At 41.5% G+C, this 14914-nt stretch overlaps 1 protein-coding gene across 8 annotated transcripts in view; it reads right to left on the bottom strand.

The window, feature by feature from the left end:
• Positions 1-14914, bottom strand: part of PRUNE2 (prune homolog 2 with BCH domain) — a 318783-nt gene that overhangs the window by 223637 nt on the left and 80232 nt on the right. For all 8 annotated transcript variants that reach the window (XR_011379488.2, XM_017341931.4, XM_051858830.3 and 5 more), the window contains exons 5-6: positions 9272-9424; positions 6444-6538 (exon numbers count right to left, since the gene is read on the bottom strand). Coding sequence is in view for 7 of the 8 variants with exons in the window: in XM_017341931.4 (XP_017197420.2) it covers positions 6444-6538; positions 9272-9424 (248 nt within the window). In the remaining variant the exon portion in view is untranslated. The remainder of the gene's footprint in view (positions 1-6443; positions 6539-9271; positions 9425-14914) is intronic.

Below are 14914 nucleotides of genomic sequence, written 5' to 3'. Positions count from 1 at the left end.
AATCAGTGGATGGGCGATCTTTGTCTCTCTGTCTTTCAATAAAGTTTTATTTACAAAAAAAAAAAACAATTTCTGTGTTGAGTCTCTGAGATTTTAGGTAACGGTTACAGCTGTTGTAGCAACTTAAACAATACAGAGGCAATCATAGCACCTCTACTTGATAAGCCTGCGGGATTAAGAATCAAATGAGATAATATTAGTAAGTTTTACTCTCTGGTGCACAGTGAGTGTAGACAAATGTCAAGTCTTATTATTATAGCTAAGAAGAGTTGGCAGATACTGACCAAAAAGGAAATGGAAGCATTTGTGATTTAGGACCTGGAGGATAGTCAGCACGTGTCTCATTAATTGGGCAGAATGACTTTGAAAATCACCCTTTCTGAAACACCTCAGTGTGTTTTTCATTTTGAAAACCATACTAAAACATGCTCCCCCCAAAGACTATTCATTCTATCAAAAAATAAGTAGTAAATATACCACTTTCATCGTGACTTCTAAATAACTCCAAGCAATAAAAAAATCATAGTTGGTGTCTCAAATTGGTAAACCAGATTTCAGACTGGTTTTCTCAGTCTTAAATCACCAGTTACCATGGGTCAATTATGTTCCATGGAGGCCTGAGAAAACTTTCCCTTTTGTCAGTGAGAATTTTAACAGTAATCTTGGGAATTCTGGTCTGTGCCCTGAGAGTCAATGGAAAATGTTGGTGTCTTTCTCTCTGCAGTGGTCCAGGCTGTGGTGTGGATGGGAAGCTTTGTGCTGGGTGAAGTGAGTCAGCATTCTCTGAGTCACTTTACCAGAATGCAGCACATGTGTTTTTTTATTGCAGGTTGCAAATAGCAGAGTATCTGCAGGTCCCAGACTAAGAGCACAGTAGAACAGCCAGAAGCCCAGAGGAAAGAGACATGAACAAATCCCTCAGACTCAGCTTTGAAAAAAGGAGATAAAATTTCAAGAGTTGAAAATCCCCTCTGTTCCTCATTTAAAGGAAACTGATTTGAGATCAAAGCATGTGGAAGTGACAGGTTCATGCAGATACACTGTAAGTTTTGTTCTTTTTTTTTTTTTTTTTTTTTTTTTGACAGGCAGAGTGGACAGTGAGAGAGAGAGACAGAGAGAAAGGTCTTCCTTTTGCCGTTGGTTCACCCTCCAATGGCCGCCGCGGCTGGCGCACAGCAGCCGGCGCACCGCGCTGATCCGACGGCAGGAGCCAGGTGCTTCTCCTGGTCTCCCATGGGGTGCAGGGCCCAAGCACCTGGGCCATCCTCCACTGCACTCCCTGGCCACAGCAGAGAGCTGGCCTGGAAGAAGGGCAACCGGGACAGAATCCGGCGCCCCAACCGGGACTAGAACCCGGTGTGCCGGCGCCGCAAGGCGGAGGATTAGCCTAGTGAGCCACGGCGCTGGCCAGTTTTGTTCTTTTTTTTTTAAACAAATTCTCATTTTTAAAGTTTTATTTATTTATTTGAAACACAAGGAGGTAGGGGAAGAGAGAGAGAGAGAAAGAGAGATTTTCTATCTGCTGGCTCACTCTCCAAATGCCTACCACAGCCAGGACTGGGCCAAGATGAAGCCAGGTGCCAAGTTCCAGCCAAGTCTCCCAAGTACTTAGGCCACTAGCACCTAATACTAGCACTAGTACTAGCACCTCAGAATGTGATCTTCTTTGAAAACAGGGTTGTTGTAGGTATAACAAGATGAGGCCATTATGCGAACCCTAATCTGTGGTGACGGGTGTCCTAATGAAAAGAGGAAAGTTCAGGATGGGCCTTTGGCCTAGCAGTTAAGTTATCAGCTGGGATACCTGCACCCCATGTTGGCATGCTTGGATTCCAGGCCTGGATCTGCTCCCAGTTTCACCCACCTGTTAATGCACACCATGGGAAGCAGTGGTGATGGCTCAAGTGACTGAGTTCCTGCCACCCACATGGAAGACCTGAATTGAATTCCTGCCACCCATCCCCCATTGTTGCAGGCGTTCAGGGAGTGAACCAGTAGATAAGAACACTCTCTCAAATAAATAAATAAAGGGGGAATCTGGATACAGAGGCATGCATAAAGGCACGATGACATGAGGATGGAGGCAGATATCAAGGCAATGCTTCTGTGAGCCAAGGAATACGAAAGATTGGCAGTGAATCACGAGAAGCTTGAAACAGACCCCCTCTCACCACCCTCAGCAGGGAGTATTCCTACCAGCACCTTGATCTTGGACCTCTAGTCCCTAGTGCTGTGAGACAATAAATTTCTGTTGTTTAAGCCACCCAGTTTGTGGTACTTTGTTATGGCAGCCTGGGCAAACCGACACAATATATATATGAAAATAAACCATAATGCAATCAATCATTAAAAAGTGATCAAGGGGCTGGCATTGTGGCACAGTGGGTTAAGTTGCCCATGACACTGGCATCCCTACTGATGTGCCTATAAAAGCAGCAGAAAATGGCCTAGGTGCTTGGCCCTGCACCCACGTGGGAGACCTGGATGAGGCTTCTGGCTTTGGCGTGGCCTAGCCATGCCTGTTGAAGCTACCTGGGGACTGAACCAGTAGATGGAAGATCTCTATCTCTCTCTGTCTCTCCATGTATCTCTGTAACTCTGCCTTTCAAATAAAATAAATCTATTTTTTAAAGTGATAAAGTTGGTGCCTGGTTATTGTTCTTCCTGAGTAAAGATGCTAATGTCTGACAGTCTTTCAAGAAATTCTTAAGGAAATGCAGTAACACTGATATCACCAAGGGAACCATTAATGTGGGACTGCCACAATCAACCTCCACTGCTTCAGCGGCACCTCATTAGAATGGAAAGATGTGTACCTTCCCTGACTTTATTAAGGCATAAACCAGGCCCAGGGAGTATAATCATTCCTGTTCTGCTGGCAAAGGAATAAAGACAAAGTTTATGCCAGTTAAGCATGTGCTTTGATATCCATAAATTCTCTTCTAATCATCAAAGTGTCAAGCAATGAAAGGGCACCCAGGGTCAGATTCAGCAATAATCGATGAAGTGGGTTCCAGTGTATGAAGTGTATTCCCCATATGATGCATGCTGTATTCACACTCCCATTGGCCCAGAGGCTGTGTGAAATGGAAATGCAGTGTGTTCTCTGTGATCCTAGCCCCACCAGTCCTCTCTGTAAGAACAGCTGCCTCTCTGGCCATGCTATCTGTCCTTCCTCAAAGTCACATGCATTCTGATATTATACAATGAAATTCTACATCATTATAAAGATTTACTTTTTATGGTTGTTCTTTCAGTAATTTATGCAGATTTGATTAGGCTACAACTGTCAGTTGTGAGATCATTTTTGCTACCAAAACATCAGAGACAAAAGGCTTAGTTCTCTCCTTACCACAGTAGTTTCTACTCCCAAACCACTGGTTCCCTCTGAAGAATAGGCTGTGTACTTTGCAAGGAAGCAATCCTTCTCATGTTCAGAATATACCCTCCCAAAAATTAATTGGGTCATCAGGCAAGAAAAGGCCATGACACATACAACTGTGGAATTACAGCCATGGCAAAGGACCATGCAATTTAAGAACTCTCTTTCCCACACCCTGAAATGCTGTAGAAGCTCTGTCTCATATCCTTCCATGACAATAGCTCACTACTTTGCAAAGCCACCCAGTCCTTTATTTGGACAATTGGATAAACAGAGCCATTTATAAATACATGGACCAGCTTTTGTCTATCTGATTTCAGCCTTCAATCATAGCTGTCTGGAAAAACTTACTGGAGGAGAACAAAAGTAGCTTCCATGGATGCCCTAGTGAGGTAGTTTCCTGAGCTGTCCATACTGACTATGTCAATTTAAAAGGAACCAAAACTCAAATATCAAAGAGACAAATTGCCAATACTAATATATATTAAGTGTTTATACTTTCTAGCACCTTGACAGAAAATTGAAGAGAAACAGAAGTTAAAGATATCATTATTACCCTCAATTAAGTTAAAATATTTTCTAATCACAAGTTAGTCATCTAAACAAAACCTGGAGAGAGTTCAGAGGATCATAATAAAGGAATTGAGAATTTATGAGTCATGATGAAGTACCTGGTTCTTGGAGGATACATGAGACATACGAAGTCAAAGGAACTAAAAACATCTCTTTGAGGAAATAAGCAGCAGCCTTGAAAAGCTACATGGGGAAAGAGTACATTTCTAAGATTAATTAATTAATTTATTTGAAAGGCAGAGGAACTAGAGAGAGAGTTCTTCCATCTGCTGGTTCACTTCCCAAATGGCTGCAATGGTCAGGACCAGGCCAGTCTGCTGCTTTCCCAGGAGCATTAGCAGGGAACTGGATAGGAAGTGGAGTAGTCAAGATTCCAACTGTTACTCATTTGGGATGCTGATGTCACCAGTGACCGCTTAATCTGCTATATCACAATGCTGACCTCAGACAACTAGTATTATGGGAAAAGTAGTGCATGGATTTCAAAAATTTTTGCGCCAAAGAAACTGATCTTTTAATTCCTTTTCTACAAATTTGTCCTCGTATTTTTAAAAGTGAAGTGAATGAGAATGAAAAAGGAATGCTGAAGTATAATCAAGTATGAGTAGAGATTGTGATTATACCATCACATGATCTACAGAGAAAACTAGACTGTGCTCTTAACTCAAGGTTTCTTCCAACTGGCAGATTGAGTAAATAAAGTGCATTTTCTCTTTCAAAGAAACTATCAAATGTTACTAAAGTGTTCTTTCTCTATTACTCAGTTACCTTTAATACCCTTATTATGCAAAAGTGAAAAGCTCTTACTTTGCTGATTAGAGTTAAATCATGTACTCTTCTCTATAAACACACAAGTCCTTCTCCCCTCCTCCCAGAAGACCATACAGCGCATCCAGAGATGTACTTAACCACCTGATTAATTACTGGACCTCTATGCAAATTACTGCCAAGTTTAAAATGATCATTTTATTATGTATTCTGCTTTATAAATAGTTTCACATATCTGTCAAAGCCATTTGTACATCCCCCATAACATAAATTGGAAGTATATTAAAGCTATAGTAAGTCTATAATATTAATAACCTTAAAATAATTTGCTAACTACAAACAGTTCCCTAAGCAATTATAAGATGTTCTATGTTAATTTAGAAAGGAATTCCAAACAAGGCATTTAAAACCTAATAAGATGCCATTAAATGAAGGGAGAGAAGGGGAGGGGAGGAAGGAAAGAAAACCCTAAGGCTTGAACTAGTAGAAATGATTTTCAGAGCTACTGACCCTTGCAAGTTCCATGCTCTCCTTGAGTTTCTAGATAAAAAGCAGATTTCTAATTGAAGGTGATTAGCTAGTTACTACATCCCAAATTGCATGTTTTTGTATTGATTCACATCAACTACTAATTCCATGAAGCATTTATCCATCTAAAAGTCCACAGAAACAGCTGAGTTAATCTACCAACTACATTCACTGAAAACACATCCTATAAGCCATGAGGCCTTATATAACATGACAACAGTCTGCCTCCTGATACTAATTTTTAACTAAGAGCTGAAGTGTGATGTTGATCAGCTGGGAATAAGTTTGTTAAGGAGATCTCCAAAAAGAACACCTGCCTGGCTCTTGGGCCTTCTGAGTGGTGGACACCAGATATGCATGCCTGCTATTCCACAGAAAAAATACACCTTATAAAGTCACCATCATTACAAGAAAAAAAAAAAAAGCAACATAACACTTCTAAAAACCAAGAGGCAAATTCTTATACAAAAACTTTTGTCTCCCTAAATGCGACTTGAGATCTAGTTGCCTCAAAGGTAGATTACTTGATTGAGGCAATAAAGCAATAAAGAAACACACAGACTTCTGCAAAAGCATAAATGTGCCTCTGTAAAATATAGTCCCCATTAATTAGGCTAATTAAGATTAACATACAAGTCATTGAAAACCCCCAAAGTAGACAAAAGATAATTTGCCAAGGAAATACACAAAGTCAAGAGTAGCATTCATTCCAAGTTGTTCATTTAACAGACTGGAAGGAGGATCCTTATTAATTCTTGAATTGCCATCATTCATTACCAAAGTGACATGCATCCAAATAGCTTAAAAAGGCCAAAGGACAACGTATTTCATAGGAAGTTCTATGAACTCTGACCTCAGAATAGAGTAGGGGAATGAATCCTTTCATGGATATTTTAACTACTACTAAACAAGTTAAATTATTCACATGTAGATATTTGCGTTTTAGATTTTGTTTTACGAAGACTAATGAAAGAGCATTTATCTTGAGAATACAGGTTTGGCATTTTTTCATTGACTAAACAGTTTTTTCACCCAAAATAATAAGCTACACTGCAAGTTGAATTGATCATAAAGAAGCATTCCAAGAAAAACAAATACCATTGACTTATGCAGTGGACAGAGTTGTATTCCAGTTGTTCAGACTGCAATTATGTGAAATCTATCGATGCTGAAAAAGCATTCCAAACCTTACCTCAAGGGTCATGTCCACTGTACTGATGGCCACTTTAATTTCTCCATCTGACAGTTCCTTTAGGTCTTTCAAGATTGTCTGTTCAATACTTAAACCTGTGGATGATAGACCCTGTTATACTTTTTTCTGTAACACCAAAGGATTGCCTAATAACAGTATTTTCCCCTCTAATATCACATTTATCCATAGGAAACGCGTGCACTGAGGCCATAACCATATTAGTGACAATGTCTACATTGGTTAGGATTTAAGCAAGATAGAAAAGTCACCCTTCATGATGCAAAAGAAGGTTCTTTAGGGACAGGACACTTACAGAGATGTGGGAAGGCCTGAGAACATGAGTGAAAGATGCTAAGGCATCCAGAGACTCACAAGGGACAGGAGCAGGAAAGAAATCTGGGACTGGAGTGGAGGTCAGGGAGAGGTGTAGCTAGAAGGGAGCAGGGAAGAAATATCATAACCTTATACTCCTTCCCTCCTCCCCTAGGTGCCACTAACTGTTCCCTTGATCAAATCCAACCAGAAGCCAGGAATAAGGGATCCCAGAAGATTAAATACTCAAGGCCCAGCCTCTGTAGGTCTAGAGCACACAAGAGCAGGGAAGGAACAGGTGGAGGTGAGCAAATGAAGAAAACCAAGCACCATCACACAAAATAATCAGATGATAACCAACTAATTCAAATTTTGCTTTCAGGGCACGCTTGGCATAATTTCATTCAAATGTACTTCATAAATGTGACTATAAAACTCTTATAATTAAGTAAGCCACACTTGTAATGGGCTCTGGCAATAGGAGCAATTGAAGACCTTAATCGATGGGAGTAATAATCCAGAATGGTGAAATTATCAGAACTCCATAGTTGTGGTTCAGTTGACCCCGGCGTTTCACTGAACTCTGCTATAGCAAAACAGGAAATGTGTACATCTTCACATTTAATTATCACACTTCATTATTAGATCCGATTAGGCCTACTCTCTTAGGAAGAAGATCTAAATAAAGCCTAGTAGAAGCACATGGATCCTGCCCAGATGCATGTTAAGACATCAAGGTTGACTGCTTCTACCAACCCAGAACAATCTGTCATTTGCAGTGGCTTGGGAAAACAGATAGGGACTAAATATTTTTCTTGGACTTGGAGATTGAAAGGCCTCTTTTCACCTCAGCATAAAATCACTTATAGAATGCATTAGGATACGTAAAGTTTTGAAGACGAATGACAGAATGCATGCCAGCATGTGGCTATGTAATAGGGTACATCAACACTTGTTCACAGGCACCAGAAGGTACAGTGGATGCTGTCAGTGATCTTCACATCTAGAGCACCCAGCTTGAAGCTCAATGCCAGCACCTGCATCTCTTCTCCCGAGACCTGGCTCTGGCCACCAGAGCCTATGCTGGGGAATTAGAGCCCTCACCACACCAGCAGTCTCCTGGCGAGTGATTAACAACCAGCAAGGAAACTGCATTGGCAGAGTCTGTCAGTCTCTGTGATGGGAACATCTTTACCACTTCTAATCTTAAGCTACCATCTCAACATCACTCAACCCACAATATTCCTGAAAACTTAATCATTAGATAGATGTTGGAGCCCGGGTAAGCACTCCTTGAATATCACCACATCCTTCAAGTGACGTAACCCCAACTTTTCCTAGGGTTACTTACTTAGATTAACCTCTGGTTTCCCACTGAGCCCAACTGCTTGATAAAGCACTCCATTCCCCTAGCAGTATGGCCTGTGATCAACTCCAAAATAAGACCACTTTGCCTCAGGCTCTGTTCCTTATATACATTAAAGTTATGTAAAATGCTGTTTGTACCTTAAAGATAAATCATCTGGCCACCTGACAGCTGTCAGTGTTTGAGATTGGGAAAGAATGAAGCCCTTCTGTTCTCATCTGCAAAATGAGGATATCAGGGCACCTGACTCGCACCTGAGGACCGAGTAAAATCATCTTTTTTTTTTCTTTTTTTTTTCTTTTTTTTTGACAGGCAGAGTGGACAGTGAGAGAGAGAGCCAGAGAGAGAGAGAGAGACAGAGAGAGACAGAGAGAGACAGAGAGAAAGGTCTTCCTTTGCCGTTGGTTCACCCTCCAATGGCTGCCGCAGCCGGCGCGCTGCAGCCGGCGCACCGCGCTGATCTGATGGCAGGAGCCAGGTACTTCTCCTGGTCTCCCATGGAGTGCAGGGCCCAAGCACTTGGGCCATCCTCCACTGCACTCCCTGGCCACAGCAGAGAGCTGGCCTGGAAGAGGGGCAACCGGGACAGAATCCGGCGCCCCGACCGGGACTAGAACCCGGTGTGCCGGCGCTGCAAGGCGGAGGATTAGCCTAGTGAGCTGCGGTGCCGGCTGAGTAAAATCATCTTTACAAATAAGTTGTGCCTCATAATCTTATATATATTAGACATTCAGTGAATTATAACTGTTAATTATTATAAAACAGTTGAGTCAGAAAATTCATTGTCCCCAGAAAGCTTAGAGAACAGTTTCATCATCTTAAGAATTTCCTCTCACCTTCCTTTCAAAAATTACTTGATCTATAAAATTCCCATTGTGCCTGGCATTGTTCCTGCCACATGCCCAAAATAGGATTCTGTCAGCACAGGGATTGCAGGTAAAGATGCATCTGGGCTGTGCATTGAATGCATAAATTAAACACACATCCAGTCACGAAGGCCTCTGGAGAGAGGCTCCAGTACAGGTTGCCTGTTTCCAGGTGAGCCAACACCAGGAACAATAAAGAAGAAACCTAAAGCACACCCAACTTCACCTTCTGGGGTCTGACAACGCTCTCCGTGAAAGCCAGAGCTGGGATTAGAGTCACTCACCCTGAGCACCAAACTGGGTCTCCTGCAGAATGTTGATAATGTCCTCTCTTGGAGGCAAGTTAGGAAACTTTTCTTCCAAGATAGAAAGAACTTCTTCCTGCTTTTCCGAGATCTTCTCTGGTTCCATGGTCATCCACTTGAAAAGGATGCTACCTGAAAGTCAGAAAGAAAAATGCCCTTAAACCTTGCAATGGAGCCAGGCAAATCGGTTTTATGGCCTCTTGATCTGAGCTTTCCATCCTTAATTCTGGCCTGGACCAGTAGAATCCACAGTGTAACACACAAGAGACAACTTTTAGGACACCTTTCAGATACCATCTTCCCAGCCTCATTGTTCTCCAGGTATTTATCTCTGCAGCTTAACTGACCTTATCATACACTATAGCACAGAGTTTATGGGTAAAGGAACAAAATATAGAACTTTCCCCTCATCTCACATTAAAATAAAAAATGATATATGTTGGTTTTAAATGACTTCAAGTGGAAGTTAGTGGTAAATTATTTTACAGTCTAGTCAACATTCCCTTCAAGGCCATAGAAAACATTGTTCTCTGTTGATTTTACACACAAACTTCCTCCTTTTCACAAGCAAATGATAGCAAAGTCCCACTTTCAGCAGCAAAGGAATATGACATCATGGTTAATCTGAAGTCCATTTCTGATTAAATTATCTAATTATAAAGATTCATAAGCTAGGCCTAAACTGCAAGCTTAAATTACAAAATAATATGCCAATATGAATGACCTCTCACAAACTCCTTGAATTTCTATGGATAACCTTGGCTGGAAAGGGAAAAAAATTCTGAACCCTTCACCTACCTCCCAAGATCATGCTAACATAGAGTTACAGGAAAAGAGAAGTTTTGCTTAATAACTTTATTAAGCAAAATTACTAAAGACTCTAAAAATCCCCAAAGCTATTGATTCTTCAAAGCACTGTCATCTCTCTAGATACAAGTGTGGCTTTAGTGTTAGTCATGGGGGGAGGGAAATTGAAAATAAGTAAAGAAAGAGGGGAGAAGGTAGAAGGGGAAATAGAAGACAAATTATCAAGTGAGGGAAAACTATGATGCTCAATTCAGACACCTGTTCTGAAACCAATGGAACTCGGAAATTGGGTCTACATTTGCCATTAAAATGCTGAAAAATTCCAAGCAAGTCATCTGGCCTCTTTACTCCCATGGGCCCATTTTAAAAACAGAAATAATATCGCTCTCCTGGCCTACAAGGTTATGCCAATAATCAAATGAAGGAAATGTCATAATGAAATTTAAATATCACTAATCTATGCATAAAGAATTTCTCCCATTCATTTCTTCAGCAAACTATAAGTTTCTATTGTGGCCCAGGCACTGTACTAGATGTTAATGATTCAAGATCGAACTAGAGACAACCTTGCCCCTTGAAGGAGTTACAGATAAGTTATTACACAAACTTCCAATACAAGGGGACACAAGAAAATCACTGGTGAAGCGCACAACAATCTGGATGGAGGCCAGAACTTAGGGGCCAGAGAAGTCTTCCTAGATAAAAATAACGTAATGTGAGACTGGAAGGACAGCTAAGGACTTAGAGCAAAGGCGAGTTACCAGTGAGATCATGGCTTAGATAAGCCATGTGCAAAGGCACTGAGGTGAGGGAGAACATGACCAGTTCAAGGAATGGAAGGCAATTAATTGGAGATCTATAGCACAGTTTTTTTGGGGGGTGGGGTGTAAAAAAATTAGGTTGGAGACATAGAAGACAGGATCATGAAGGGCTTTATAAATTGTCTTAAAGTTAATATTTCATGTTCTAAGGGAAATGTTGAGTCTTCAAAAAGTTTTAAGTGGGAAAAGTAACATGCTCAAACTTATTTATTTTTATTATTATATTTATCTTTTAAGGAATTCAGATTTCATAAGTACAACTTCAGGAATATAGTTATTCTTCCCACCATACCTGCCCTCCCACCCACACTCCCACCCCTCTTCCTCCTCCCTCTCCCCTTCCCATTCTTTATTAAGATTCATTTTCAATTAACTTTGTACACAGAAGATCAACTCTATGCTAAGTAAAGAGTTCAACAATTTGCACACACACACACTCACATGCAAACTGAGAACCAGCTTTAGTTAACTCTCATAATACAACTCATTGAAGACAGAGGTCCAGCATGGGGAGCTAGTGCACAGTGACTCCAGTTGTTACTTTAACAATTAACACTCTTTTGTTTGATGTCAGTGACCACCTGAGGCACTTGACATGAGTTGCCTAGGCTATGGAAGCCTTCATGGTCCACAAACTCCGTCAGTATTTAGACAAGGCCATAAGCAAAGTAGAAGGTCTCTCCTCCCTTCAGAGAAAAGTACATCTTTATTTGATGGCAAATTCTTTCCACTGGTGTTTCACTCTCAGAGATCCTTCATGTAGAACTTTTTTGCCATAGTATCTTGGCTTTCCATGCCTGAAATGCTCTCACAGGCCTTTCAGCCAGACAAGGAAGACTTAAGGGATATCACAGTGTTACTTAAAGTGATTGTCACTCTAGGAGTCTGCTGCGTGGAGTACTTCCCATGTTGGAATATTCTCTCCTTTTTAATTCTATCTATTATTATTATCAGACACTTGATCCTATTTATATGATCACTTTAACACTTAATCCTATTTATATGTTCACTTTAACACCCAATATGATCACTTTAACAATTAAGATGGCACTTTAATCACCAAGCTTAATGGGATTTGGAGTCTCATGACAAGTTTTTAAGCTGTACCCTTAGAAGTAAGTCCATAGGAATGTATGCAGAACTATATAACTTTACAGTTACAAACTTAGCTCCTCCCTCTCTTATTCCCAGTCTTATTTTTTTTTTTACTGAGATCCATCTTCAATTGACTTTATGCACTTTATGATTAACTCTATGGTAAGTAAAGAGTTCAACAAATAGTACAAAGAAAAAAACTGAAAAAAAAATTAAACTGTTCTTTGACAGTCAAGACAAGGGCAGCTCAAGCCATCCCTTCTTGAAGTGTCAATTTCACGTCTACAAATTTTGTTTTTTAGATGCTCTATTAGTTCTCACAGATCAGGGAGAACAAATGGTATTGGTCCCTTTGGGATTGGCTTATTTCACTAAGTATGATGTTTTCCAGATTCATCCATTTTGTTGCAAATGATCGGATTTCATTTTTTTTAACCACTGTATTCCACTATGTACCACTGTGTTTCACTATGTATTCCATAGTGTACATATCCCATACTTTCTTTGTACAGTTTTTGGTTGATGGGCATTTAGGTTGATTCCATGTCTTAGCTATTGTGAACTGAGCTGCAATAAACATGGAGGTGCCAATAATTCTTGTTTACTGATTTCTGTATGTAAGCCATTTTTTTTTTTTTTTGGACAGCCAGAGTGGACAGTGAGAGGAGAGACAGAGAGAAAGGTCTTCCTTTGTCGTTGGTTCACCCTCCAATGGCCGCCACGGCCAGCGCCCTGCGGCCGGTGCACCACGCTGATCCGATGGCAGGAACCAGGTGCTTCTCCTGGTCTCCCATGGGGTGCAGGGCCCAAGGACTTGGGCCATCCTCCACTGTACTCCCTGGCCACAGCAGAGAGCTGGGCAGAAGACAGGCAACCGGGACAGAATCCGGCACCCGGACCGGGATAGAACCCAGTGTGCCGGCGCTGCAAGGCAGAGGATTAGCCTAGTGAGCCACAACGCCGGCTGTATGTAAGCCATTCTAACCCAGGTGAAGTGAAACCTCATTGTGGTTTTGTTTGTATTTCCCTGACAGCTAGTGATCCCAATCATTTTTTCATGTATTTGTTGGCCATTTGGGTTTCCTCTTTTTTTTAACTTTTATTTAATATAAATTTCCAAAGTACAGCTTTTGGATTACAGTGGCTTTTTCCTCCCTATAGCTTCCCTCCCTCCCAAAACCCTCCCATCTCCCACTCCCTCTCCCATTCCATCAAGATTCATTTCCAATTATCTTTATATACAGAAGATCAATTTAGCATATACTAAGTAAAGATTTCAACAGTTTGCACTCACACAGAAACACAAAGTATAGAGTACTGTTTGAGTACTAGTTATGCTGTTAATTCACATAGTACAACACATTAAGGACAGAGATCCTACATGGGGAGTAAGCGCACAATGACTCCTGTTGTTGACTTAACAATTGACACTCTTGTTTATGGTGTCAGTAATCACCCTAGGCTCTTGTCATGAGTTGCCGAGGCTATGGAAGCCTTTTTTTTGAATATGAGAAGAATATCTTTGGTATTTTGATTGGAATTGCATTGAATCTGTAAATTGCTTTCAGAAAAATGGACATTTTGAGGATATTCTTTCATTTTTTTTATTTGACAGGTAGAGTTACAGACAGTGAGAGAGAGAGAGACGGAGAGAAAGGTCTTCCTTCCGTTGGTTCACTCCCAAAATGGCCACCATGGTTGGTGCTGTGCCGATCCGAAGCCAGGAGCCAGGTGGTTCTTCCTGGTCTTCCATGCGGATGCAGGAGCCCAGGCACTTGAGACATCTTCCACTGCCCTCCCGGGCCACAGCAGAGAGCTGGACTGGAAGAGGAGTAACCGGGACTAGAACCAGGTGCCCATATGGGATGCCAGCGCTGTAGGCAGAGGATTAACCAAGTGAGCCATGGCGCAGCATGGTGCAGGGCCCATACATTGATTCTTTGAATGCATGAACATGGAAGATTTTTCCTTTTTTTGTATCTTCTTCTATTTCTTTCTTTAATGTTTTATAATTCTCATTGTAAAGATCTTTGGCCTCCTTGGTTAAATTTATTTCTTTTTTTTTTTTTTTTTTTTTTTTTTTGACAGGCAGAGTGGACAGTGAGAGAGAGAGACAGAGAGAAAGGTCTTCCTTTGCCGTTGGTTCACCCTCCAATGGCTGCCGCGGCCGGCGCGCTGCGGCCGGCGCACCGCGCTGATCCGATGGCAGGAGCCAGGAGTCAGGTGCTTATCCTGGTCTCCCATGGGGTGCAGGGCCCAAGCACTTGGGCCATCCTCCACTGCACTCCCTGGCCACAGCAGAGGGCTGGCCTGGAAGAGGGGCAACCGGGACAGAATCCGGCGCCCCGACCGGGACTAGAACCCGGTGTGCCGGCGCCGCTAGGCGGAGGATTAGCCTAGTGAGCCGCGGCGCCGGCCCGGTTAAATTTATTTCAAGATATTTGATTTTTTTTTGCAGCTATTGTGAATGGGATTGATCTTAGAAGCTCAATCTCAGCCTTGTCATTGTCTATGAATATAAAGGCTGTTGATTTTTGTGTATTGACTTTATAGCCTGATACTTTACCAAATTCTTCCATGAATTCCAACAGTTTCTTAGTGGAGTCTTTTGGATCCCCTATTTATAGAATCATGTCATCTGTGGATAGGGATAGTTTAACTTCGTGCTTTCCAATTTGTATCTCTTTGATTTCTTTTTCTTGCCTAATGGCTCTGGCTAAAACATCCAGGACTATATTGAATAGCAATGGTGAGAGTGGGCATCCTTGTCTTGTACCGGATCTCAGTGGGACTGCTTCCAACTGTTCCCCCTTCAATATGATGCTTGCCATGGGTTTGTGATAAATTGCCTTGATTGTGTTGAGGAATGTTCCTTCTATACCCAATTTGCTTAGAGTTT

This window comes from Oryctolagus cuniculus, chromosome 1 (assembly GCF_051225735.1).
Source record: "Oryctolagus cuniculus isolate XC-2025 breed Fujian yellow rabbit chromosome 1, ASM5122573v1, whole genome shotgun sequence".
Lineage (NCBI taxonomy): Eukaryota > Metazoa > Chordata > Mammalia > Lagomorpha > Leporidae > Oryctolagus > Oryctolagus cuniculus.
Note: the sequence above shows the minus strand (reverse complement) of the source record. Positions and strands in the feature narration are given on the sequence as shown.